At 33.2% G+C, this 26475-nt stretch overlaps 1 protein-coding gene across 5 annotated transcripts in view; it reads left to right on the top strand.

Moving 5' to 3' along the window:
• LOC126885284 (kalirin) overlaps window positions 1-26475 on the top strand; it is a 1143465-nt gene that overhangs the window by 172614 nt on the left and 944376 nt on the right. For all 5 annotated transcript variants that reach the window (XR_007698367.1, XM_050651791.1, XM_050651792.1 and 2 more), the window contains 4 exons: window positions 678-851; window positions 4157-4277; window positions 15073-15338; window positions 20734-20999. Coding sequence is in view for 4 of the 5 variants with exons in the window: in XM_050651791.1 (XP_050507748.1) it covers window positions 678-851; window positions 4157-4277; window positions 15073-15338; window positions 20734-20999 (827 nt within the window). In the remaining variant the exon portion in view is untranslated. The remainder of the gene's footprint in view (window positions 1-677; window positions 852-4156; window positions 4278-15072; window positions 15339-20733; window positions 21000-26475) is intronic.

The following is a 26475-nucleotide window of genomic DNA, read 5'->3' as shown; positions in this document are numbered from 1 at the left end:
AGTTAATATCGAAAGAAGTTTTTCTATGTAATCAGATAGAAGCCATAAGTATTTGTTACAAATTTTTGAATAGCATTTGATAATTATTTATTGTTACCACAATTCGAAATAATATCAATTATTTATTTGTTAAAATACTTAAATACTTAAATTTGTAATTAATTAGCTTAGTTAATAAAATATAGCCATATTAATTAAAACACCATACCATGTGGAGATATTGTAAATATGTTTGTAAATAAAAAATACTGTAAATATATTTTTTAATTACATGCATATTTTCTAGATAAACGTGCATATTTTTGGGTAAAATACTGCATATTTATGTGCATATTTCATACCTTTTTATTTGCATATATGCCTAAGTATATATGACATCAGAACGCTGCCTTGTTGGTTCCGTGCTGATCTTCCTTTTTGCCCTTATGACTTTTTTGCCTCTGATCGTTATAATTTCTGTTTACCTATTATTGTTTGCTATGGACTCTTAACTTTCAATCAACAAGGTACGTTGAAGAAAAGAAAATGCATTAGAACAGGGTATCATTTACTTTTCAGTACTTGGTCGGAAAAATAAAAAATAAAACTATATCCAAATGATGAATAATATTAATTACATATTATTAATAATTGATTGTACTCACTGATATTCATACAGTAATATATTTCTATTCCAGACAAATATGATAAGTATAGAAGCTTTGCCAAAAATAATAGATAGTAGTCAACTGACATCTGACTTAGAAGGTACTTTGTCTTATGATCATGCTCACTGGCTGGAAGTTAGATTAGCCATTGAAGAGTTCGCGTGGCAAGCCGCTGACCTTCTGGATAGACTAGACGATTTGCAGGTAAATATTAGGTTCTTTACTTTACTCGTTTTTATTTCAGTTTTCTATTTCTTCTTACGTAGGAAATACACACACGGACAAAAATATTGCATATTTTGAAATTAACGTCTGAAATAAAAAATTTTTGTGCTGCCCCCGGTGTCATAGAAATAGGATTTCCTTTCCGAATGCGATGTTTTGATGTATCATATAAACAGTATAATCTGATTTAAATTTAATATGGGCTATATGATGGCCAATATAGGTTTTAAATTGAATCTCATCAAGGTAAGTATTCACTATCACTATTATACCGACATGAAGACCTGCGTCATGGTGCAATAACACGAATTTGTTCTCCAATAAAGCTGGCAAGTGGCAAAACATGATCTTCTAAAATGTGCTTTCCAAGAAATACCATTCCATAGCACTATGCTGCCACCACCAAAATTAACACTCTGTATGAGGTTATGTCCGGCATACCGTTCACCATATGGAAGCAAGATTTTCAAAACTTCGTCTACAGAAGAGTTGGCGAACAATATGTCAGTTGTAAGCTCATACAGAGCGTTAGTTGTGGTGGTGGCGGCATAGTGCTACGGAGAGGTATTGCGTTGAAAGGACATACCGAACACGTGGACGTGATTAGGCTAATGCCAACTGATATGTACCGGGTGTCCCAATAAGAATGGCCCTCGGCCATATCTCAGGAACCGTTTGTAGTACAGCTTTGAGAAAAAAATGTTTATAACAAAGGTTGCCTCAGGAAAAGCCTGGAAATTATTTTCATAATTGTAGGTCCACCGCTAGATGGCGTAATTGAATATCAAAAATTTAAAAATCAAAATTTGCCGAATGAAAGGGCACTGGAAATCCCATCATCGTATTCTTCATAAAATTCTGCGCATATTTGATTTCGCAAGTTTAAGTCTACCTTTGCAAATAAGAGGTGGGGTGAGTGGGAACCTTCTTATGAAAAAATAGCTGTAAGTCCGGTTCTGCTAAATCGAATTTTGCATACTTGGTCTTGTTGAACACAGCTCTTCTTCGTCAATGTAAGAGTCTTATTTTCGAAATAGCCTAATAAGTAATATGCCAGCTACTGGGCGTTATTTAATTATTTTTGGAAATATATTTCTCTTTGGAGAATATTAAATACAAGTATGCATTTTTAATCCTGTATTACAAAATTATACCAAATTAGCAACAGAATACCTAAAGCCGCATGTCGATACCTTTTTTCTATCTCGAGATATCTTAAGAAATGTGTAAATATTAAACAACTGTTACTGTCACCGTTAAACGAGGTTAAGGAAAAGTAGTGTGCTATGGAAAAAACAAATAAACATTTTCCAGATGTAAACGTATATACTTATTTAAAACAACAATAAGACAAACAACACTATAAAATATAGCAAAGAAGTAAAAGCAACTACTTACTTAGTACATACTTAGTGACTGCCTAAATGTTGAAATTGTTGCCCGTTGTCCATCATCTTCGATGCAAGCATTTACTCTTTCAAGAGTAGATTAAATAGCATCAGATTTAACTGTTTTAGACTTTTGTTTATGGGGACGGATTAAAGACCTTGTTTTTGCTGATAGGCCCACTACTCGAGAAAACATGATCTAGAAAATACGAAACGCCATTCAAAGCATTGCGAAAGCAGAAATTGAGACTGCTGTTCAATCTACTCTTGAAAGAGTAAATGCTTGCATCGAAAATGATGGGCAACAATTTGAACATTTACTTCGTCACTAAGTAAGTAGTTGCTTTTATTTCTTTGCTATATTTTATAGTGTTGTTTGTCTTATTGTTGTTTTAATTAATTATGTACGTTTACATCTGGAAAACGTTTCTTTGTTTTTTCCATAGCACACTACTTTTCCTTAACTTCGTTTACCGGTGGCATTAAAGGTTGTTTAAAATTTACACGTTTCTTAAGATATCTCGAGATAGAAACAAGATATCGACATGCGGTTTTCGGTATTCTGTTGCTAATTTGGTCTAATTTTGTAATACAGGATTAAAAATGCATACTTATATTTATGCAACATTCGATTTAGCAGAACCGGACTTACAGCCTTTTTTTTATAAGAAGGTTCCCACTCACCCCCACCTCTTATTTGCAAAGGTAGACTTAAACTTGTGAAATCAAATATGCACAGAATTTTATGAAGAATACGATGATTGGATTTCCCGTGCCCTTTCATTAGCTAAATTTATTTTGATTTAATTTTTAATATTCAATTACGCCCTCTCGCAGTGGACCTAGAATTATGAAAATATGGCCGAGGGCCATTCTTATTGGGACACCCGGTACATTGAAAACATTTTAGAAGATCATGTTTTGCCATTTGAAATCCATATTGGATATGACATATTGGTGCTAATGCACGTATTCATGTCGCTAGCATAGTGAATACTTACCTTGATGAGATTTAATTTAAAAATTATACAGTACGTATATAGCCCAGATCAGATTTAAATCCGATTATAGCATTTATGTGATACTTTAAAACGGCGTTTCTTAAACTGTGTTCCTTGGAACCCCGGGGTTCCGTGGAGATCACGCAGGGGTTCCGCGAAAGTTCAATTGCGGAAAATTGTAGTAAACCTTCATGTATAGAGATGGTAAAATGTGTGTGTTATAGGTGAAAAATCTGCAAAAGAAATGGGTAAGATTCCACGTTTGAGTCCATATATCGCACAGAACGTCACCATTCGGTTCAATAACGCTTGAAGATGTTCAATTGATCCTGTCGCTAACAAGGTGTCATCTGCGTATCTGACCATGTTCATAAGCACGCCATTAATGGGTATGCCCTCTTTTGCGCTTTCTAACACTTCATTTAAGATTGTTTCAGCGTAAAAATCAAACAACATTGGTGACAATATACAGCCTTGTCGAACTCCACGCTTGATTTTTACTTCTTCGGAGCTCTGATTCACAACCCTAACACATGCAGCCTGGCCCCAATACAAATTTGCGGTGATTCTAATGTCCAGACCGGAAGTCTTGAGAATATGTAGTATTTTTTCGTGGCGAACTTATCAAAAAGAAAATGACATTGAAAATTATCTCCAAGTAGGTATCTAGGATACTTACTTTTTAAGTCAATTTCAGGAATTTTCGTGATACAATCAGTCAGTAAACAGGCACAGGTTAACACAAATCATTATTTTTAAAATAATTTTTTGACAACGATTTCTGAAGTGGAAATTGAAATTGAAATGTCAAATTTCACTATCAGTTGTCATTTAACCCCATACAAATATGTACAAAATCTATATGTACTACATACAGTTTTATGTATTTTTTTAGGAGGACTTAGCTAGGAACGACTTCGCTGAAGACGTTAGTGGCGCTAAACACAAAATCGACCTACATAATGAAATGAAAAAGAAAATTATGAAGGCACCAGTTGATGATATCGATTTATTAGGTAAAATTTTGTTTATAAAACCTTGTGTAATTGCCATAAATGTTCACATGCTCTATGGAATAATAATATAACTATCCACCTGAAAATTATAAAATATAATTAATAGGAGCACATCATAATAGACCAAGAGGCAGCGCTGAAAAATCTCTTTGAATTTACTAAAGCTAGTTTTTTCACAGTTGATTACTATGAGTGTGTAGAGGAACATACTGCGGTCGGTCAAGCGAAACGTAGAACAGGAGTTACTGAGAGGGTATCGAAGTTGCTTTCCTACGACATAGGCGTAACCAGGATGATCCTAAGGGGGGTTACAACTACCTGAAAGGGGTGGGTTACAACTACCGGAAGGTCTCTGAGGGCTATTGTATTAAGCGTATAGAGCTCAAAGTACATCCCAATGGGGGGGTTATAACCCCCAAAACCCCCCTGGTTACGCCTATGTCCTACGAAGGTAATTAAATCCATTTACTAAGGCTGAAAATCAGTACACACATTCTAAATTAAATATAAATAAAAGTTATTATAGTCGGTCAGCTGTATGACGGGACAGAGCCGGTCGGTCGGCCCCAATAGTCGATTGAGGAAATGAAGCATTTTGGCTCGCATTTTTTTCGTCCAGCATGGATTTACTTGATATTTTCACAGAAGGTAGGGAATAGTCCAAGGATCATTTTATATATCATGACGCTATCATACGCTAAAACCTTGGGGGTGGTTGCCACCCCTTCTCGGTGGGTGGAAATTTTTTATTACATTTTAACCATGTAATTCGATTAACTATTTAGAATTAATTAACTTAATAATTGACTAAATAGTTAATCATAAAAATGCCACAAGGAAATAGCTTCAGAACAACATGTAATTCGATGGAAAAAGTGATTCTAAGAAAAAATGTTTTTTACATTTTCTTTGTAAAACTAATATTTTTCGAGTTATTCGCGCTTGAAAATAACAGTTTTTCGACGAAAAAATCGACTTTTTTAAAGGGTTTTTTGAGAATACCTCGAAAAATATTCTATGTTTTTGGCGATAAAAAGTTTTTCAAAAATGATTTTGTAGGATTTTTAAAGAGCTATAAGATTGTGTAAATTAAATTCCGTAAGATCCCTTAGTTTTGAATTGGGGCGGGTTTAAAGGGCTCGAATAAGGGGGTGTTTGCTGGTAAATAGAGGATTTAAACAGCTATATCTGGCTAACTATTCACTGTAATGAAAATCTATGCACAGGGTAATTTTAGTCATTAAAAAAGCTACAATTTAGTAGTTTATAATTTTTTTCGTCTCTTCAGTATTTTCGGAGATATTTTGAAGTAAAAGGTAAAAAATACCAAATTGCAAAAAATCTATTTTTCTTTAAACTCCAATTTTTCCAAAATTAGGCATTTTAAATAGGTCAAACTCCTTGAGTGTGTTGATAATATAAATATAAAAGGAACTACAGAACGGTGAAGACCAATTTTGAATTAAGAAGGTAGTTAGGGGGTTGTTTTCACTTATTTTTTCGTAGAGAAAAGCAGGTACCGACATTTTTTGATTATAAGTCGCGTAATTTTCATGCTAGAAACTTTTTATTACTTTTTTTTTGAAAGGTCTAATTGTATACTTGAAAAAAGATTATTTAAGTTTTCCTCGAAAAATGCAAATTTTTCCCATTATTTGGCTTTGAATATTTCAAATTATGCATTTGACGAAAAATGATAACCTTAAACATGCCGTATCTGGGTTTGTATTGGTCTTAAAGATATTATTGGAAAAGAATTTGGTTTGTGTTACTAAAAGATACAATTTTGATATCTACAGTTTTTTTTTGATTAAATGCATATTTTTCGAATTATTCTTAAAAAAACCTCTAAAAAAGTCGATTTTTTCGTCGAAAAACTGTTAGTTTCAAGCGCGAATAACTCGAAAAATATTAGTTTTACGAAGAAAATGTAAAAAACATTTTTTTCTTAGAATCACTTTTTCCGCCGAATTACATGGTTAAAATGTAATAGAAAATTCTCACCCCCGAGATGAGGTGGCAACCACCCCCAAGGTTTTAGCGTATGATAGCGGCATGATATAGAAAATGATCCTTGGACTATTCCCTACCTTTTGTGAAAATTTCAAGTAAATCCATGCTGGACGAAAAAATTGCGAGCCAAAATGCTTCATTTCCTCAATTGACTATTGGGGCCGACCGACCGAATCTGTCCTGTCATACAGCTGACCGACTATAATAACTTTTATTTATATTTAATTTAAAATGTGTGTACTGATTTTCAGCCTTAGTAAATGGATTTAATTACCTTCGTAGGAAAGCAAATTTGATACCCTCTCAGTAACCCCCGTTCTACGTTTCGCTTGACCGACCGCAGTATGTTTCTCTACACACTCACAGTAATCAACTGTGAAAAATCTAGCTTTAGTAAATTCAAAGAGATTTTTCAGCGCTGCCTCTCCGTCTATAACTATGTAGCTATTTATCAAACCTTTATTTCTTATTTAAAATAATACCTCAGATGCAATTTAATGCTGTACATTTTTTATAGAGAATTTATTAGTCGGGCAACAAAATACGAAGAGACAACAAAGTGAAAATGATTTGGAACCTTCAGTTTCATCTATTAAATCCAAAATTTTACTGCCGTAAATAAAGTGAAGTCATGCAATTAGTTGCCAATATTCGAGGAAGACAAAACAGTTAAAGGAGAATATAATATTTATGTATTTTTGTGACCTACTTCTGCTCTGCAAAATGTTATTAATTATTAGTACATCTCTTTATTGTTTAATAATGGTATAGAATTGCGTGACGTTTCGTCTGCAACTGAGGCAGACATTAAAGGCAATATGCGGCGGACATAACTTTCTTTCGCGCGTTGGTTGTTCAAATATTGACTGATTATATCTGGGTATAGACAATTAAGAATATTTTGTTTATTACTCTATATATTTATTACCTACAGCATCAGTTCTGGCGTCTTCTTCCTGAGCTTTGCCATGTACTGTACCTTCTTATATGATTCGAGGTAATTCATATCTTTTACCCATCAACCCATGTTCCAATTATTGTAGTTTCCTCTCTTTGATATAGTCATTAGCACTTATTTTTGTTTACTCATGCGTCGAAGCATCTTATTTTTGGTAACTTTTTATATCTATAGAATTCTCAGCCTCAGCATCCGTCTCAATATATTGTAACGATTTTTTGTAAAACGAGCTGTTCTAAATTATACAAATTATTTATTTACGACACCTATTTATTTGGTTTTGAAGATATTATCTTTAGAACTAAACTAATAAGAGAGCTGCTTCTAGATACAAATTCTAGAATCATCTGGACTAGTCCATCTCTATTCGTTACCATGCCGTACATAAGTTCTAGAATTCCAAGGTCACTATTCTAACGTCTGCTTCGTCGTATCCCGAACACCGTGAAGCTTCTCGTATAATATACTTCATTTAGACCTTGGGCTCACGCTTTAAAAAATATTGCCTTTTTCATGTGACTTTTTTTACTCAGTTATTCATGTCGAGTCGGACAAGTTTTCTATTTCGGAAAATTTTCGGCTGAAGGGCGTTCCGTAATAAATATAAAGGTTTCTAAACTTTAGTGCGTCCGACAACTGGAGTACCCATAATAGTACGTTCTTTAAAGGTAAAATATTGCAAAACCTCTAGATTTTAAAGAACCGCTTGGATTGACATTAAAATTTGGCATACACTAGTGTTGCCAGGTCCGGTTTGTTTTTAATCGGTACATAAGCAAAAATAAATCGGGGTTTAGGGTTGTACATCGGGACAAATAAACAACAATAGCCCAGTAAATGACCATTTTGGAGTGTCATTTTCAGAGTCAACTCCGAATGGCACAAAAATCTGGTTTTAGGTTCTACTTACTGTCTACTTCAAAGTTGAACTTGTACCGTTGGTTGCTTTTACTTGGGGGATGACAGTTACAGTTACCCCTTCTCGGGGGTAAAAAAAACGCGCGTTTAAAGTAAGTCCCAAAATGGATCAACAGACTAATTTTTAAACTAAGTCAATACTTTTCTAGTAATTTTATCGAAAAAAATATTCTTAGCAAAAATGTAGCTTTTAAAAAAGCAAAAAAAATGTATGTTCAGAAAGTCTATAAAACCAGTAAAAGCAAAGTTGTAGCACATCAAAAATACATTCTTATTCGTCAAATTCCAAATCGAATTTTTCAACTTGAAATAACCAAAAATTTAAAGCAATTTTTGGGTAAAACCTATTAAAATTTTTTTTCTACAACCGTGTTAAAAATGCAATGTTTAGCACTCCATAGGAGCGTTAAAAATGCTACTTTAAGGCACTAGTGCTTTAAAATTTTTAAGGCACTGCAGTTAAAAGTGAATTCTCAAATTGTGAAACGTCAAAATATTTATATTTCATTTATTAACATTAATATTAATAGTACAACTTGCGCAATTTGAAAAAGGTGGTTTAAAAGGTTTTTTTAAAATTGTTGTAGCACATCAAAAATACGTTCTTATTCGTCAAATTCCAAATCGAATTTTTCAACTTGAAATAACCAAAAATTTAAAGCAATTTTCGGGCAAAACCTATTAAATTTTTTTTCTACAACCGTGTTAAAAATGCAATTTTTAGCACTCCATAGGAGCGTTAAAAATGCTACTTTAAGGCACTAGTGCTTTAAAATTTTTAAGGCACTGCAGTTAAAAGTAAATTCTCAAATTGTGAAACGTCAAAATATGTATATTTCATTTATTAACATTAATATTAATAGTAGAACTTGCGCAATTTGAAAAAGGTGGTTTAAAAGGTTTTTTAAAATTAATTTGAACTGTATTATTGCATTTTTAACACGTTTGTAGAAAAAAAACTATTAAAATTTGTTAGAATATACAACAATAAAAGTAGATGTTATTCTATAGTTGTTATGATTTACGTTTTCACAGTATAGTGCAGTTTTGATGTAATGTCAAGAAAAATATAAAAATGGAATGTCAGTCAAGTTCAAGTAAAAGTTTTTGTAGGTATTGTCCTGTAATTGAGAGTGAATAAATTATAATTGTTGATATATAAGACGTTTGTATAAAAAATATTGTATGATATACGTGTTAAAAAGTACATTTTTAAGGCACTCGTGTGAATTGCAAAATTCGCTTCGCGCATTCTGCAAACTTTCACATGCGTGCCTTAAAATTGCATTTTTAACACTTATATCATAAATAACTATTAAGTGTTTAAAAAAATCTTTAATTTTGTTTTATATAAAAGTCTCTAGCATTAAAACTAAGCGAAACGCTCAAAATAAAGTTGGCTCCTTTTTTTGGTAATAAAAATCATGAAAATCTCCCTATATTTAGCACCGTGAATAAAATTAATCGTTACCGCTTTACCATTTACTTTATATGTGTATTGTTTATACGATCCTACATAATAATAATAATCAGACGAAATTACAAAAAAAAATCGTAGATTAAGTAAATTATTTATTTTTTATTAAAATTATATTTTTCATTCGATATTGCCGCTTTTAGGAGTGCCTTGTTTTTATAACATAGTTATAAAATTCACTGTAAGTCCTCCTGAAATTGGTTTTCGTGGGTAAAAATCGGGACATTTAGTGTCCCGATCAAGTACAAATCGGTACGCGTTCCCAGACCCCTGAAAATCGGGACGTCCCGCGCAAATCGGGACACCTGGTAACGCTAGCATACACATAGCTAACAAGTCAAAGAAAAAAGTAATATTGTGCAGATGTGTGCTTTTGCCCTAGGGGTGAGTTTCCCTCCCTTTTGGGGGTGAAAAATATATGTTCGAAATAAGTCCGGAAATCAGGAAATGGATAAAATGACTAATTCTAAGCAACTTTTGTTCTATAAAGTTTTTTCACCAAGTTAATACTTTTCGAGTTATTTATTTGCGAGTGAATATGTTAATTTTTCTACAAAATAACCACGTTTTCAGACGGTTTTTCGCAAATAACAACTCAAAAAGTATTTGGTCGAAAAAAAAAAGAATGTGTGTGTACTTTGTACGCACGTAAGAAGTTATACTTCTATTATATGATTTCTTAAAAATAAATATACTTTAAATTAAACAGTTTGTTTTAATTTTTTTAAACACCAAACTAATTTTGTGCTTACCGCTTTCAAAAAAATAAAAAATATATATAGGATTGCACTGGATTCGAACTCAAGACCTCTCGATCTCTGGCCGAATGCTATACCAAATACGCTACGAGGATTGTGTCTGTATCGGTTCGGACGTACCTAATGACAATTCACGGTAACAAACAGACAAGGTGAATAAAATATACAATAAAATGTTTTAATAATACTCATCTTACTCCTGAGGAAGACAAATCCAAAGACACAAAAATTATAATAAATATATTTACTAAAATCACTAATATATTATTTTCACACCTTTTCTGCACTGATATATTTATACATATCTAGAAAGATTTAGCAACTAAACGCCATACTGTCTGTGTGCGCATGCGCGCAGTATTATGAAATTTTACTCTCAATCGCGCCTAAAGAAGTATAACTTCAAAAATTCTTATCAAAAATATAGCACGTAAAAAGGTGAAAAACATTGTGTATATATTAGGTCACTATACCTAGTAGAAGCAGAGTTATAGCAAATGAAAAATAGGTTCATATTCGTCAAATTCCAAATCAAATATTTTAACGTGCCATAACCAAAAAACGAAGCACTGTTTTGGGGAAAACTCATTCTAACTTTTTTCATGTGTCTAAAGAATGCTTATTTTTGTTAAAAAAAAATTAGCATCAAAAGTAAACAAGTTACGCTCAAAATAAAGTTGGTCCCTTTTTTGGTAAGAAATCGGGAAAATCACCCCCTAATTAGCATTTCAAATGAACTTAATTGTTACCACTTCACAAGTTTTTTACTCGTGTGTGTATTGATTATAATGATCTGTAAGTTTCATCGGTTCAAAGTCCTTATTTTTGAAAGAGCTGTAGTTAAAAGGGCTTGAACGAGTCACTTATCACGAGTGTATGCAAATTTAGAAACACCTAATCTTAACCAATTTTTGTCTTACAGAAAAACAAAAAAATACAAAATATTCAGAATAGTAGTAAAGCCGACTTTTTTTATTGTATAAGATTTTTGGTATCTCTAAGAATTTTTAAGTTATTTTGAAAAAAAGCATTTTTTTCAAAATTAAATTTTTTAAAAGTTTTACTTTAAAACCAAATTTTTTCAAAAATAAGCACTTTGAATCGATGAAACTTACAGATCATATAAACACAACATAAGTAAAGTAACTTGTGAAGCGGTAACGATTAATTTCATTTAAGTTGCTAATTGGGGGCTGATTTTTTTTTTGCCAAAACAAAAGGGACCAACTTTATTTTGAGCGTAACTTGCTTACATTTGATGCTAGCAATTTTTTATAAAAACAGAAATAAAGCTTTTTTTAAACACTTTAAAAAAGTTGTAATGTGTTTTCCCCAAGAATGCTTCATTATTTGGATATTTCACATTGAATTATTCTATTTGGAATTTTTCGAATATGAACCTATTTTTCATTAGCTATAACTATGCTTTTGATAGGTATAGAGACCTAATATATACACCATTTTTTTCACTTTTTTATAGGCTATAGTTTTGCTAAGAATATTTTTTTCGACAAAATGCTTAGTTTTTGAGTTATTTGCAAAAAAACTGTCTAAAAACGTGGTTATTCTGTTGAAAAATGAACATATTCACTTGAAAATAACTCGAAAAGTGTTGATTTGGTGAAAAAACTCTGTAGAACAAAAATTGCTTAAAATTAGTCAGTTTATCCATTTCGGGATTTATCTTGGACATATATTTTTTACCCCCGAGATGGGGTGAAACTCATCCCCAGGGCACACATCGGCACCATATAACTTTTTTTCTTTGACATGTTAGCCAAGCGTATGCCAAATTTCATGTCAATCCAAGCGGTTCTTTAAAATTTACAGCACAAACCGTGAAAGAATGTACTATAAAAATGTATCGGTCAATTCTCCCCCTCCCCCCAATATGGTGGGGCATAAAGAGTCAATTTTTATAATACCCTCACTGGTGAGTTTTGTAGGATTGGTTGATAAAAATATTTAAAATCAACTCGTAATATTGTCCGACAAATATTTAAGGGTACTCCAGTTGTCTTACGCAACAAAGTTTAGAAACCACTATATTTACGAAATGCCCCCTACCGAAAATTTTCCGAAATACAAAAGTTGTCCGATTCGACATGAATAACTGAATAAAAAAGTTTCATGAATGAAGTAATCATTTTTTTTAAATGTGGGTCGAAGACCTGTTTTTCTGCCGATACGTCGAATATAAGCTTTTCTTTACAATAATTACATCTCAAAGGCAACTATTTTTTTTCTGTTTTATCAGAGTCCATTGTTGAATTTTCACAGCCATAGAGAGAGCAAGATAGAGAAGACTTAACATCTAATCATTTAGATTTTTACCTCCAGACTACAATCTGATCTTATAAATAATTTTTATGAGTGTTTTTCTCGCTTCTTCGATTCGCTTCTTTTTTTTTTGTTACATTGGCTGTTGATATGCTTCTAAATATTTTATAAAATTTACCTGTCATATTATTTCTCTCTTTGCATACAAATCTACGTTTATTGGTCTCTTTGAAAATACTAGAACTTTAGTTTTGGAACAATTTTTGATTTAAACCAATTATTTCACTTTGACGAATTTCTGCCTTTATTATATTTTGTAGTTCTTGTGCGTTGCTTGCCATTAGGACGGTATCATCAGCTTATCTGATGCTGTTTATACTTTTATACTAGTTCCGTTGATCTTGATTCCACCGAATCAAAGCACAACCCTATCGTCTTCCACGTCTGATTCGTATTAGTCCAAGTAATAAAGCTTAAAATAGGACAAAAACCTCGCAATTTTTACAGAATGGATCGATTTGCTTGAAAATTTGAGAATAAGTAGTGGATAGTCCAAGGTTCAAAATCTATATGATGCCGAAAGGCGCTTTTACCATGGGGGTGGTTGCCAGCCCCTGTTGGGGGTGGAAATTTTTTATTATATTTTGACCGCAAAAGTTGGTAAAAACGTTCATTATAAACAAAAAATGTTCTATACATTTTTTTTGATAAAATTAATAGTTTTCGATTTATTCGCTATCGAAAGTGTTAGTATTATATCGAAAAATCAATGTTTTTAATCAGTTTTCTGCTAATAACTCCAAAAGATTTCGTTTTATCAAAACAACCTTACTTAAGAAAAATGGACTATTTGAAAAAATAAACAAAATCGTGTTTTTAATTTTTTTTTAAGACCAACAGTAATCAAGATATACTTTATTATATGTAAGCTCTCCTTTGTCAAATGCTAAATATTGAAGTTTAAAAGTCAAAAAACGGGAAAATATGCATTTTTCGAGAATAACTTGTTAAAACTAATTTAAAGAATTTAAAAATATCTATCTCTAGAAATAAAAAAGAAGTCTCTAGCTTAAAAATTAAGTGACTTATAATGAAAAGAATGTCCGTCCCTATTTTCTTCAGCACAAAAGTGGTCGGAAGCAACCCCGTAATCACCACCCTAATTAAAACTAGTCATTGACCTTATTCGGTCTTATTTATTTATGTACTATTAAGAGGTTCGAGAAGTTTGATCGACTTTTGATCGAAGTTTGTAAAAAAATGAAGTTAACAGCGATTGACGAATTTTTGTAGTTTGGAAAAAATGGCCTTTTCTTCTGAATAGAAAGATTAGCATCAGAGATGTGAAAAAATGTTTAAATATTAAATTGTAGCTAATTTAATTCCCAAGAATTTATTATGAAAAAAAAATTTTTATGACAAAAATTAAGTGAGCTATTGACAATTAACACTTGTAGTAACATGCAAAAACCACCTTTACAAACCCTTTCAAAGTCACCTCTTTTTGTGACTAAGGATTTTAATAAGATTTAATATTAATAGGCTTGTAGATCTTGTAAAAACCTACAAAATTCTTCTATACCAAACTTTCTAAGATACAAAATAAAAAAGTTACGGTTAAAAAATCAATATATTTTTTTGAGAAAAAAAAAGGTGAAATCCAATTGTAAGCATAATAATGTAAGTTAGCGGTGTTTTTAGTCATTGGCCTTATTCATTCTTCTTTTTTTGTGTATTATTAATAGATTCTAGAAGTTTGACTGGCTTAAAATGATTAGTTTTAAAAAAACTGAAGTTAAAAGCGAATAAAGATTTTTTCGTAGTTTTGTAAAAAATGCCATATTCTTCAGAATGGAAAGATTAGCATCAAAGATAAGAAAATATGTTTAAATATGAAATTGTAGGTTATTTAATTCTCAAGAACTTGGTGTAAAAGATTTTTTTATACGACAAAAATTGAGTGAATAGTAAATGAGTATACTATAGAAGAACATTGATTTTTGCCATGTAAAACTAACACTTTCAATAGCGAATAAATCGAAAACTATTAGTTTTATCGAAAAAATGTATACAACATTTTTTGCCTAGAATGAATGTTTTTATCAACTTTTGGTGTCAAAATATAATAAAAAATTTCCACCCACCCGATGGGGTGGCAACCACCCCCACAATAAAAGCGCCTTTCGGCATCATATAGATTTTGATCCTTGGCCTATCCACTACTTATTCTCAAATTTTCAAGCAAATCGATCCATTCTGTAAAAATTGCGGGGTGAAAAGCTTCGGTTCCTGGACTATATATCTTTGGATGTTATGTACATACTCGATTTATATTGCTGTCATTTACATTATCCAAACAATACAGTAACGTTTATAAATATTATATTTTAGGTCAGCGCCTACTACAAAAATCTTGCGGGCTCGACACCGGCCAAGGCGGAGGTGGTGGAGGAGGCGGTGGGGGAGGCGGCGGCGGGCGTGAACCAGAATCTCCTAGCAATACGAACTCAGAACTCTTAGGTACCAAAAACTTAGTTTTACAAAATTTAGAGGCGGTTCACTCGTCACAACAACATCTACTTCAACTGTGGCACCATAAAAAGCTCAAGTTGGACCAGTGCTTTCAGTTGAGGTTGTTCGAACAGGATTGTGAAAAAGTGAGTATTTAAGTTTAACTAACAGTTAATTTTAGGAGACAGCTACTACTTAGGGTCGATTTCTCATACCTGTGTTAATCTGTAGTTTAGTTGACTACGGTTCAACCGTGAACGTCGGTTTGTTTGGAAATGTATTTCTCATTGTCAGTTCAAGCTCTACAGCTTTCGAGAAATGCCAATAGATGGAGAACGGCAAAACCATCGCCATTTTGTATGACTATTCTTTATGCTGTTTCTGAATAAAGTTAAATTTAAGTATTAATAGTCAAACAGCCATTTTAATATGTAGTTATAAATAAATCTAATAAACATAAAAATAATGTTATCGTTTTTCCTTATGCTTAATATGCGTCTCATAATAAGTTGCAATAATACCACGCATGCGTAATCCGTGAAATCATCTGAACTGGGTTCTGATTGTTCTGAACGGCCGCATTTCACCGTTCAAGAAAGGTTCAAGCCTGAACGTAGTTAAACTGCCATCGGTTGAAGGTGAATTGAGAAAGGCGATTTTGACTTTAAACTGACGTTCACTAGAAGTTCAGGTTAAACTGGAGTTGAACTCGATATGAGAAATCGGCCCTTAGTAGTATATTTGGCTATGGTAACATTCGTTCTTCGGCCAAAAAAAAGCAGATATTCTTAAGCCACGATGTTCCTCGTCGTCCAGGACCACGTTTCTCTTCTATTTTATCTTGACCAATTACATGTATTAATCCATATTTAGGAATTCTCATTACGTGAACAAAATACTCCATTATCTTCCTTTTTTATGGTATTCAGAACCTTTCTTCCTCTGGTTAGACGCTGTAAGGCTACTTCATTCGTCATTCTGTCCATCCACGATACCCTCAACATTCGGAGGTACGCCCACATCTCGAAAGTTCAAATTTTTCTACGCGTAGTTTCATTGAGAGTCCATTCTTCCAATCCATATAGCAGAATGCTGAAGAGAACAACGTCATAACCGCATTCTTAACTGAATTCTTAGCACTCTACTGGTTAATACCTTTTGCATATTCTTAAATGATGTGGTTTACTCTTTTCGCTTTTGTTTTCCTGAGATAAAGTCAAACTTTTGGCCCACATCTGTATATCATTTCTATCCGTTGCTAGCAAGACTGTGTCATTAGCATCAGTATATATCTTATGTTGTTGATGAGCACTCAGTTGGCAATTATACGTTCTGTTTCTTGTTCCACAGCTTCTTTGAAAATATTTTCTGCGTATAAATTAAACAAAAGCGGAGAGAGCACCTGTCGAACTTTTTGCACACCATAGTCTTCTTCGGATGTCTCACTTTTAATGTCAGCTGTCTGATTTCAGTACAAATCGTTACACAAATAGACGTCACTGCAATTTTGACTTTGATATTTAAGGCATCGCCTTCAAATGCAAACTACATTGCTTTTTGTACGTCAATATTTCTCTAGATACTATTTGTGAGGACATCTAACTAATGTGCGTCCCACCTTGACTTTACAGTACAGGTTCTTATGACCAACAGTGATGCCAAATTTTTTCAGAAACAGGTTTAAAGTTAACATACTTTTTTCTATAGGATAACTATTAATACCTTAGGAATAAATTTTATCAGAAACAGGTTTAAAGCAAACATACTTTTTTCTATAGGATAACTATTAATAACTTAGGAATTAATATTATTGACATTTTGTGGCTGTCAGGGTTTCTAAAACATTTTTTTTTTTTCGAAAAATACCTTTGTGTGAACAAAATAAAAATAATTTTGTATTAAACATTTATGTAATAATGTATTTAAGCGCATAAATATGTTAAACCTTAATAAATACGTAGGTACCTACAGAAATAATTAAAATTCATTTAAACTATATATTTTAGCTTCTTTCTATAATCCCGTCTTCCTCACTTTCACTGCCACTGTCGTAGGGTGTAAACACATTAAAAGGACATTAATTTCATCTTGGAAATCAGTGATTAAGAATAACAATAAATTGTAATTAGGGTCTAAATAAGCAATGAGTTACTCAATACAATGTTATCAGTAATAATTTTAAGCTTATTTAATATTCTTTGTTATAATTTAATTTAGGTGAACTGATCATCAACAATTACACTTTATTTATTCTCAACTGTTGGACCTGGTAGGACAATATAAAACTTTACTTAAACTTGACTGACAATCTATTTTATATTTTTCTTGACATTACTTCAGAACTGTCTATACAGTCAATACATAAATTAACAACCATAGAACAACATCCACTTTTAATGTTGAATATTCTAACATTCTTAACTAAAAAAAGTTATTACGCAATATCTTTTATAAAATTGCTGATTACTTTTCGAAAATGACTATCACTCACAAAAAAACAATGAAAAATATTGTTTTACTTGACTGTATGGGTTAGTTTTAATTTATCATTTTTAGGGACCTACATTTTTAGGACCTTGGTAATGTCCGATTGAAAATTCTTTTGAAGAAAATCGGCATCGCCGCGCTAAAAATTCCCATAAGGATTGTATTGTCGTATGTTCGTGTACTGTAAAGTCAAGGTGGGACAGACATTAGACGGCTGCTTATTGACAGCTTCATAGTAGCGCAGGATTTCTAAGAAACTGTATTTTCAGAGTTTTTGAGTGCTGTAGGAAAATGATTCGGTTGTTTGTGCCGATCATTGTGCGTTTTTCGATGCTTCAAATTCATAAATTATTACAAAACATAATTATAACATTTTAGTATTATGGTATTCAGTTACAATTTTATTTAAGGCCCGCACAAAAATTGGTTATATAAAAAACGGTTTTGTTTTTTCAATTTTCTATCTAATTTCTAGAGTGGTGTAAATCGTTGTTTATTTTACAGCTCAAATAAGTTATGCTGTCAATTGTATGAATTATCATTCTTTTTTCACTATAATTTATGTACCGCCATCGATAATTTGATCTTTAGTACATTCTTTCACGGTTTTTGCTCTAAATTTTAAAGAACCGCTTGGATTGACATGAAATTTGGCATACGTATAGCTTACATGTCAAAGTGCTTTTGCCCTGGGGGTGAAGAAATATATGTCCAAAATAAGTCCAGAAATGGGTAAACTGACTAATTTTAAGTAACTTTTGTTCTTTAGAGCTTTTTAGATAAGTCAACACATTTCGAGTTATTTGCGAGTGAATATGTTCATTTTTCAACAAAATAACCACATTTTTAGACGGTTTTTCGCAAATAACTCAAAAAGTAAGTATTTTGTCGAAAAAAACGGTGTACGGTGAACGTGAAACGGTGAAAAAATGGTGTACGCGTTAGATCTCTGGACCTCGTAGAACCAGAGTTGTAGCCAATGAAAAATATATTCATGTTCACCAAATTTCAAATAGAATATTTCGACGTGAAATATCCAAAAAATTAAGCACTTTTTGGGGAAACCCCATTATAACTTTTAAAAAAGCTTTATTTCTGTTTTTACAAAAAGTTTCTAGCATTAAATTTAAGCAAGTTACGCTCAAAATAAAGTTGGTCCCTTTTGTTTTGACAAAAAAAAAATCGGGAAGACCACGCCCTAATTAGCAACTTAAATGAAATTAATTGTTACCGCTCCACAAATTATTTCACTTATGTTGTTTTTATATGATCTGTAAGTTTCATCGATTCAAAGTGCTTATTTTTGAAAAAGTTTGGTTTTAAAGTAAAATTTTTAAAAATTTTAATTTTGAAAAATATTCTTTTTTTCAAAATAACTTAAAAATTGTTGGAGATACCAAAAATTTCGAAAAAGAAAAAAAGTCAGCATTGCTTTTCTGAATATTTTTTTGTTTTTCTGTTAGACAAAAATTGATTAAAATTTGGTGTTTCTAAATTTGCATACATTCATGATCAGTGACTCGTTCAACCCTTTTTAACTACAGCCCTTTCAATAATAAGGACTTTGAATCGATGAAACTTACAGATCATATAAACAATACATACACGAGTCAAGAAAGTTGTGAAGTCGTAACGATTAAGTTCATTTAAGATACTAATTAGGGGGTGATTTTCTCGATTTTTTACCAAAACCAAAAGGGACTAACTTTATTTTGAGCGTAACTTGTTTACTTTTGATGCTAGAAATTTTTTTTATAAAACAAAAATGAAGCTTTTTTAAACACTGTAAATAAGTTGTAATGAGTTTTCCCCGAAATGTGCTTCATTTTTGGTTATTTCACGTTAAAGTATTCCATTTGAAATTTGACGAATGTGAACCTATTTTTCATTAGCTATAACTCTGCTTCTACTAGGTGTAGAGACGTGATATATACACCATTTTTTAAAATTTTTTACAGGCAATATTTTTGTTAAGAATGTTTTTTCGACAAAATACTTACTATTTGAGTTATTTGCGGAAAACCGTCTAAGAGCGTGGTTATTTTGTTAAAAAAATGAACATATTCACTCGCAAATAACTCGTGAAAAAACTCTATAGAACAAAAGTTACTTAAAATTAGCCGGTTTATCCATTTCCTGACTTACTTTGGACGAATATTTTTTCACCCCCAAGAGGGGGTAAAAACCACCCCCAGGGCAAAAGCACATATCGGCACAATATCACTTTTTTTTGACTTGTTAGCTATGTGTATGCCAAATTTCATGTCAATCCAAGCGGTTCTTTAAAATTTAGAGGTTATTAATAATAAAATAAAAATATAATATAAAAAAATATAAAAATATAATAAAATATATTCCTGTCTGACTTCCCTACGTATATCAATTTCTGAATCATCATGGTCAAATCTAATGGAACCTCTTTTATTACAATGCAAGTTAGCAATGGTTATATTGAGACAGTTTGAATTTCTGCAGTGTTATGGCAATAGTTGATATCTCCATCTAACCTAATTTTTCAGTAGAGCATTTTGTAAGTTTGAAAAGCCCTCTAAATTCTTGAAATTTTTAAAGCAAGTTGCCAATTTGATTTTTAACTGAACACATTACTGGTGTAACGAAATTTATTAACTGGTATTGGATAATTATTTAATGAATACCTCTTTTTAATGATTTTCTTCAGAATACACACAACTATGTACAGAATACATTTGCCAACCCAAAAACGAAAAGTAAATGAACATAAAAATAACTGTCAACATAGGAAATCAAGTTACATATATATCAAATTCTGTCCTACCTAATAAGTACCACAGTGGGCATATCAGATATTGTCATTCTCATTTTTAAGGGTTTTTCCTTCATCATAGACATACCAAACTCTACCAACTTGAAGAAATATTACTAAAAACATATCAAACCAATAATGTTATTTTGTAAAAATCGGACATATCAAGTTTTGCCATACCACTACAGATGCATTCTATCCCACAATGTACCTATGCCAATTAAAAACAATTAAACTATATTCTGTATCATTTGATTTGATTGTTTCAGATGTTCGAGTGGATTTGCCATAACAAAGACGTCTTCCTTCTTAACTATGTAGAAATAGGCCATACTTACCAATTAGCCAAGCAGCTTCAAGAAGAGCACCAGCATTTCACGATGAGCTCCATGAACGTTTACGTGAACATCAATCGTATACTTTCGGTCGCGTCGCGTCTCATCGAAGGCGGCCATTATGCCGCCTCGCATATTCGCTCGGTCGCCGGACGGTTGGATCGTACGTGGAAGGATTTCGCCGCTGGGCTAGATGAAAGGTAAGAGGTGGAACCTATCTATGTATATAACGAATTTTCCTTTTTCCTTTTGTTCTGCTGTAAGCCTAACTAAGCGAACAGCTATTACCTAAAGACATATTAATTAATACTGTGGCTACAGTTTTATGTCCAGAAAGAGCATACTCGAAATTGTCATTATCTTTGCATTTATCTATACGCGGGGTCGACGTTTCTAGTCAGATTTCTCCATAAGTTTCTTGGGTCATACCAATATCACAGTATACAGAGGTTACACAGTAAAATCACTCCGGTGTCGGCACTTTGATCTGAACAAGTAATACCGCCAGAGTACAAAAATAGTGATTCACCAGTGGTGTGTGCGGGCTCACGCTCGCACGCACGCTCCTCTGGCGACCCGACAGAGCCGTACTAAACCTTTCTGGGCCTACTACTATTTATTAAAATAAAGAAGGCGGCTTCCCATATTTAACTGTTCAGATGTTCTTTAATGTTAATATTACAAAAACAAAGGGTTTAATAAATGGAAAACAATATTACAATTCAATGTTTATATTTCAACGTTTATATTACAATTCAATTTTCTTAAAAATATCAACGGTATTGCGCAAGTTTTAAAGTTCAAAGGTGCTATTTTATTTATGTAGCGTATGGCTCAATACATGGAATAAATACAATAATAATTGTAAAAAACGTAAGTACATAATTCAAAAATACAAACATAAGCTCATATAAAAACGAACATAGACAAAATAGAGATAAAATATAAGATAATACAAACAGATAAGGTTATATCTTTAAGTCAAGTTGAGCTATCCATTCAAGGCCAGCACGCGTAGTTTTGAAAAAGTCTTTTGGGTCCCCTCGGTATGCCCTCAATTCACATGCCTCCCCTATGTGTTGGATGGTTTGATCTGGAGCACCACAGTCGCAGCTGGAGGTAGGCTGTTTTCCCCATTTATGTAGGTTGTGTGCGCATACTGCATGTCCCGTTTTAATTCGGTTTAGGCTCTTCCATATGTTTCGTGGCTGGTCGAAGCCATAAGGCTTTTGGACTGGGTCAATAAGGTTGGATACTTCAGGTGAGGCTTCCTCAGCCCACAGCGTGCTCCATCTGGAGGTAACATTGAAATCATCTGATGTTAGCTGTTGGGCTGTTCTTATGGGTGGTTTTCTGGATGGGGGTCGGTTTGCTGCTAAACTCGGGATGTCTTCATGGATTGGTAGTTGCAAGTTGCTATTTACTTTCGACTACTCCGTTATCAAGGCCTTTTGTCTTCGTAGAATAGGCGAAGGTATATGGCTAAGGGTGGGAAGGCAATATAGTGGAGTAGTCTTGATGCAGCCGCTTATCATTCTCATTGCTATATTAAGCTGCGTGTCAACTATCTTCACATGACCAGTTGGTACCACAAAGATTCTGGATAAGGTTATTTCTACTACTTATTTTTTGTGCAGTTATTTGTAGATGTTTTTTAAACGAGAGAGTCCTGTCCAAGGTAACCCCCAGATATTTTGGGTAAGGTTGATAGGGTAGTGCTACATTTCTCATTTTGACCTCTAATTTTTGGTTTGCCTGTTTGTTATTGAGGTGAAAACAGCTTACCTTAGTTTTATTTAAGTTGGGTATCAATCAGGCGCCATTTTGTGAAATATTCATATAATTTGTTGAGGTCGTTTGTCAGCACGTTTTGAGCAATTTCAAACTGTTTGTGTTGTACTGCTATTGCTAGGTCGTCAGCGTAGCCAAACTTTCTTCCATCAGTGTCAGGTAGGTCCGATATATATAAGTTGAAAAGCATCGGAGCAAGGACTGATCCTTGGGGTAGTCCATTATTTAATTTCCTCTGTTTGCTTATGTTATTACCGTGGATTACCTGGAAGTATCGATCAGAGAGCATGTTGTTTATTAGTTGCAATATTCTTTGGCATGAGATTAGTTTGGTTAGTTTATAGATGAGTCCCTCCTTCCATACTGTGTCGTAGGCAGCTGTCAAATCCTCAAAAACTACAGCCGTCTTTTGTTGCTTTTGGAAGCCTGCTTCTATATGCGTAGACTTAGAATCTGATCTGCACAGCTTCGATTAGGTATGAAACCTGCTTGTTCTAGTGGGATATTTTCAAGAATTTGTGGGCCTATTTGGTTTAGGATAAGTCGTTCCAGCAGTTTATAGCAGCAACTGAGAAGTGCTATAGGACGATAGCTTTCAACTTTATCGTGGGGTTTATTGGGTTTTAATACAGCAATTATTTTGCTCTCTTTAAAAACTTTTGGTATGTTTCCAGTTCTAAGGATCAGTGAATAGAACGCAGTCAACCATTTTCTTGTCCTTTGACCGCATTGTAGTAGGAACTCAGGATGTATCCCATCAAAACCAGGCGCCTTGCCAGTTTTCATGTCTCGGAGGGCTGATGTTATTTCTTCGTTGGTGAATTCGTGGGAGAACCTTGGGTTATGTCCGGCTGTTTGACCTAAGTTGTTGAGTTCCTTCTTTATATATTTTGTATGTTCTTTGTCACGTGGAGCCCTAGATTATTCTGCTAGCTATTTGGTCGGGGGACAAAAAGTGGGGTTTTCGGACGAGCGGGGCACTTCCCCCTAGCTTTCTAAGTAGGCTCCAAGATTGTCTGCTCGATCTTTTAAAGTCCATTTTCTCCGTTGTTTTTATCCATTTATCTCTCCGGGCTTCATTTAATCTTTGCAATAGGTCATTAGCTACATCTGGGTCACCATTCTCGATATAGTCATTGTAGAGTTCTTCACATTCATTATTCCAGCCTGGGATATACTCTTTGCGGTAACCTCTTGGTATACACTTTTTTGCAGTTGATATCACTGCACCTACAAATATATCGTAGCTTTCCGGTGTGGCTAGAACCCATCTTATAGCTTTATCAAGTTCAGTAGAGAATTTTTGCCAGTCTGCCTTCTGCAAATTCCATCTTGGTCTGGGAGTGAATCGGACTATCGGGACCTGGATACCTACTTCATATATTATTAAACGATGTTGGCTGTGTGAGAAATTCTTCAGGACTTTTCTTGTTATATTAACAGGTTGATTTTGAGAGTTTTGGGTTGAGAAACAGAGGTCTGGGTTGTATTCCTTTCTCCACGATGCGGATCTAAATGTTCCCCTGTCTTTTGCATTAAATATTAGGCTAAGGTTGTTTTCTTCTGCCCACTCTACAAGTGCTTCGCCGTTCTGGTCATTGCTGTGATATTTCCACATCGTATGATGGCTATTAAAATCTCCCATATAAACTGCCGGATGGTGAAGATGATGCAATACTTCTGGAGGCCACTGGGTTTCTGGGGGCTTGTATATATTAGCAATTGTAAGTTCTTCGATTTTTACTGTAATGATTTGAATGTTTCCATTGGTACTGATGTCCACTAAATGGGCATTTTCTATGTTGCTGCGGATGTATGTTATACAGCCGTATATATGGTGATATGTTACACCAAGAATTTCATATCCTGGTACTTTGCCCTTACGTTTTAGATCAGTTTCATCACCTACATGAGTTTCTTGAATGGTAGCCACGTCAATGTTATTTTCTAGCAGGATTTTAGATAGTACCTCACACTTTGATCTACTAAGTGCCTCTATATTTAGTTGGCATTTAGGTATAGGGAATATGACATGAGAAATAATCACTATTTCTTAAGGACTTCAATACGCAAAAAATATACAGGTGTTCCATTTGAAATAATAAAGTTCATTAGATTTCCAGAAAAATGGAAGATCTGACAACAATGTAATTACCACTATAATATCTACCGCATTAGAAAACCCTTACCGACCAAAATCTATAAAAATCGTGTAAGCCGTTTCCGAGATAATTAAGAGTTTCCATACATAAAACTCACTCTGTATAATGAATTTTCCATTCTCTATTTTTCTAATGTAACCCTAACTGAGCGTACTGTTATTACCCTAAAGACATTATTTAAAGACAGTATTAACAAAAGTCTTTATTTACCAGTTCAATTGCTTCTTACCAATTACTTAATACTGTGGCTTCAGTTATATGTATGTCCAGATTAAGCATATATGAAATCATCATTCTCTTTGCCTTTATACACATGCGGGGTCGACTTTCCGAATTACATTTTCCCGTGTTTCTATTTCGGGTCATACCAATATCAACATCCCTTTACCGACGTATCCTGCCTAAGCGCCCCCAACCCCAGGTTTTCTTTGATTTTCCACTCCTACTCGTCCCAGCAACTGGCAACTCAGAAATTCTTCGTAATAGGTGATTAACGTCTCGACCTTGAACATGCCCCAACCATCTTAATCAATGGCTCTAGACTTCTCTTAATAAGGGGGGAGGGGTATGGTTTGAAAATTTTGAAATTTTTGATTTTTTTATTTTTTTAAATAAAAGTACATGACTCCAAGAATACTCTCTGAAAATTTCACATTGATCGGAGTAAACTTACCGAAAATACAGCGTGTTGAATATCTCTACCCTTTCGACTCGCTTTGCAGCAGATTGGCGCTTGAGTTTAGTGAGAAACGTTCAACAGTTGTTGCCTTCTTTTTTGTAAATTACTCCGCGATTCCAAATCATCTTCCGGTGTTGCAACAAAAATGACATAGATAAAAACTTTAAATGCATATTTGTCACAACTGCTTTTTTTAACCGCGGTTACTCAAAAACTACTCTATCCATCCACCTGAAATATCGCATCGATTGTCCTTAAACATTTCGAGAGGTAACGCTGTCAGAGATGTTTTTTGTTTTATGCTTATTTTTTATTTAAAATACAATATGTGGATCTTCACCATTTTTATATAACAAATTTCATTATTTTGACTTCTGAGTGATACCAAAGACTCAAAAATCGTTTAAATTAAAAAAACTCGACAGCATTACCTCGAAAAACTCATAAACTAATAAAATATTTTTGAATTTTTTGTTTCACATGATCTAATGACGAGTTCATATATTATATGTCCACGGCAACATCCATTTTTTGAGGTGTCTGTAAAAATTCGCCACAGTGGCTTATTTTTCAATATTTCGCCTTATATTTTTCTTTTAGGTTCTTTGAACTGTACTGAATATGTTTATTTAATTTAAAAATAAAATAATTCTACCATAGTTTCAAAAAAATTCACAAAAATGTCCTTGAAATGTTGGCTTCAAACCATACCCTCCTCATATACTCATTCTCACTTTTATACTTTTTTATCGTTCCAGGTAAGCATTCTCATCTGCGTTGTTTCTTCGAAGTAACCAACAAGTTGTTGTAGGTTATACATTTTGGGACATTTTTAATAATCCTTTGTGAAAAAAATTTCCGTAGTGGAAGTCAACACGTCAAATATTAGTTAGTTAAAAGTGTAATTTTTATGATAATTTTTATTTTATTTTTCAACTTTGTTTAACCTCCATCAGGTATTTTTATTCTCAAACTTCTTTCCTGGGGTTATTCCAACCATTAAATGCTAAACCTTCTTTCATGTTCAAGCACATTTTTTCTGAT

This window comes from Diabrotica virgifera, chromosome 5 (genome assembly GCF_917563875.1).
Source record: "Diabrotica virgifera virgifera chromosome 5, PGI_DIABVI_V3a".
NCBI classification, from domain to species: Eukaryota; Metazoa; Arthropoda; class Insecta; order Coleoptera; family Chrysomelidae; genus Diabrotica; species Diabrotica virgifera.
Note: the sequence above shows the minus strand (reverse complement) of the source record. Positions and strands in the feature narration are given on the sequence as shown.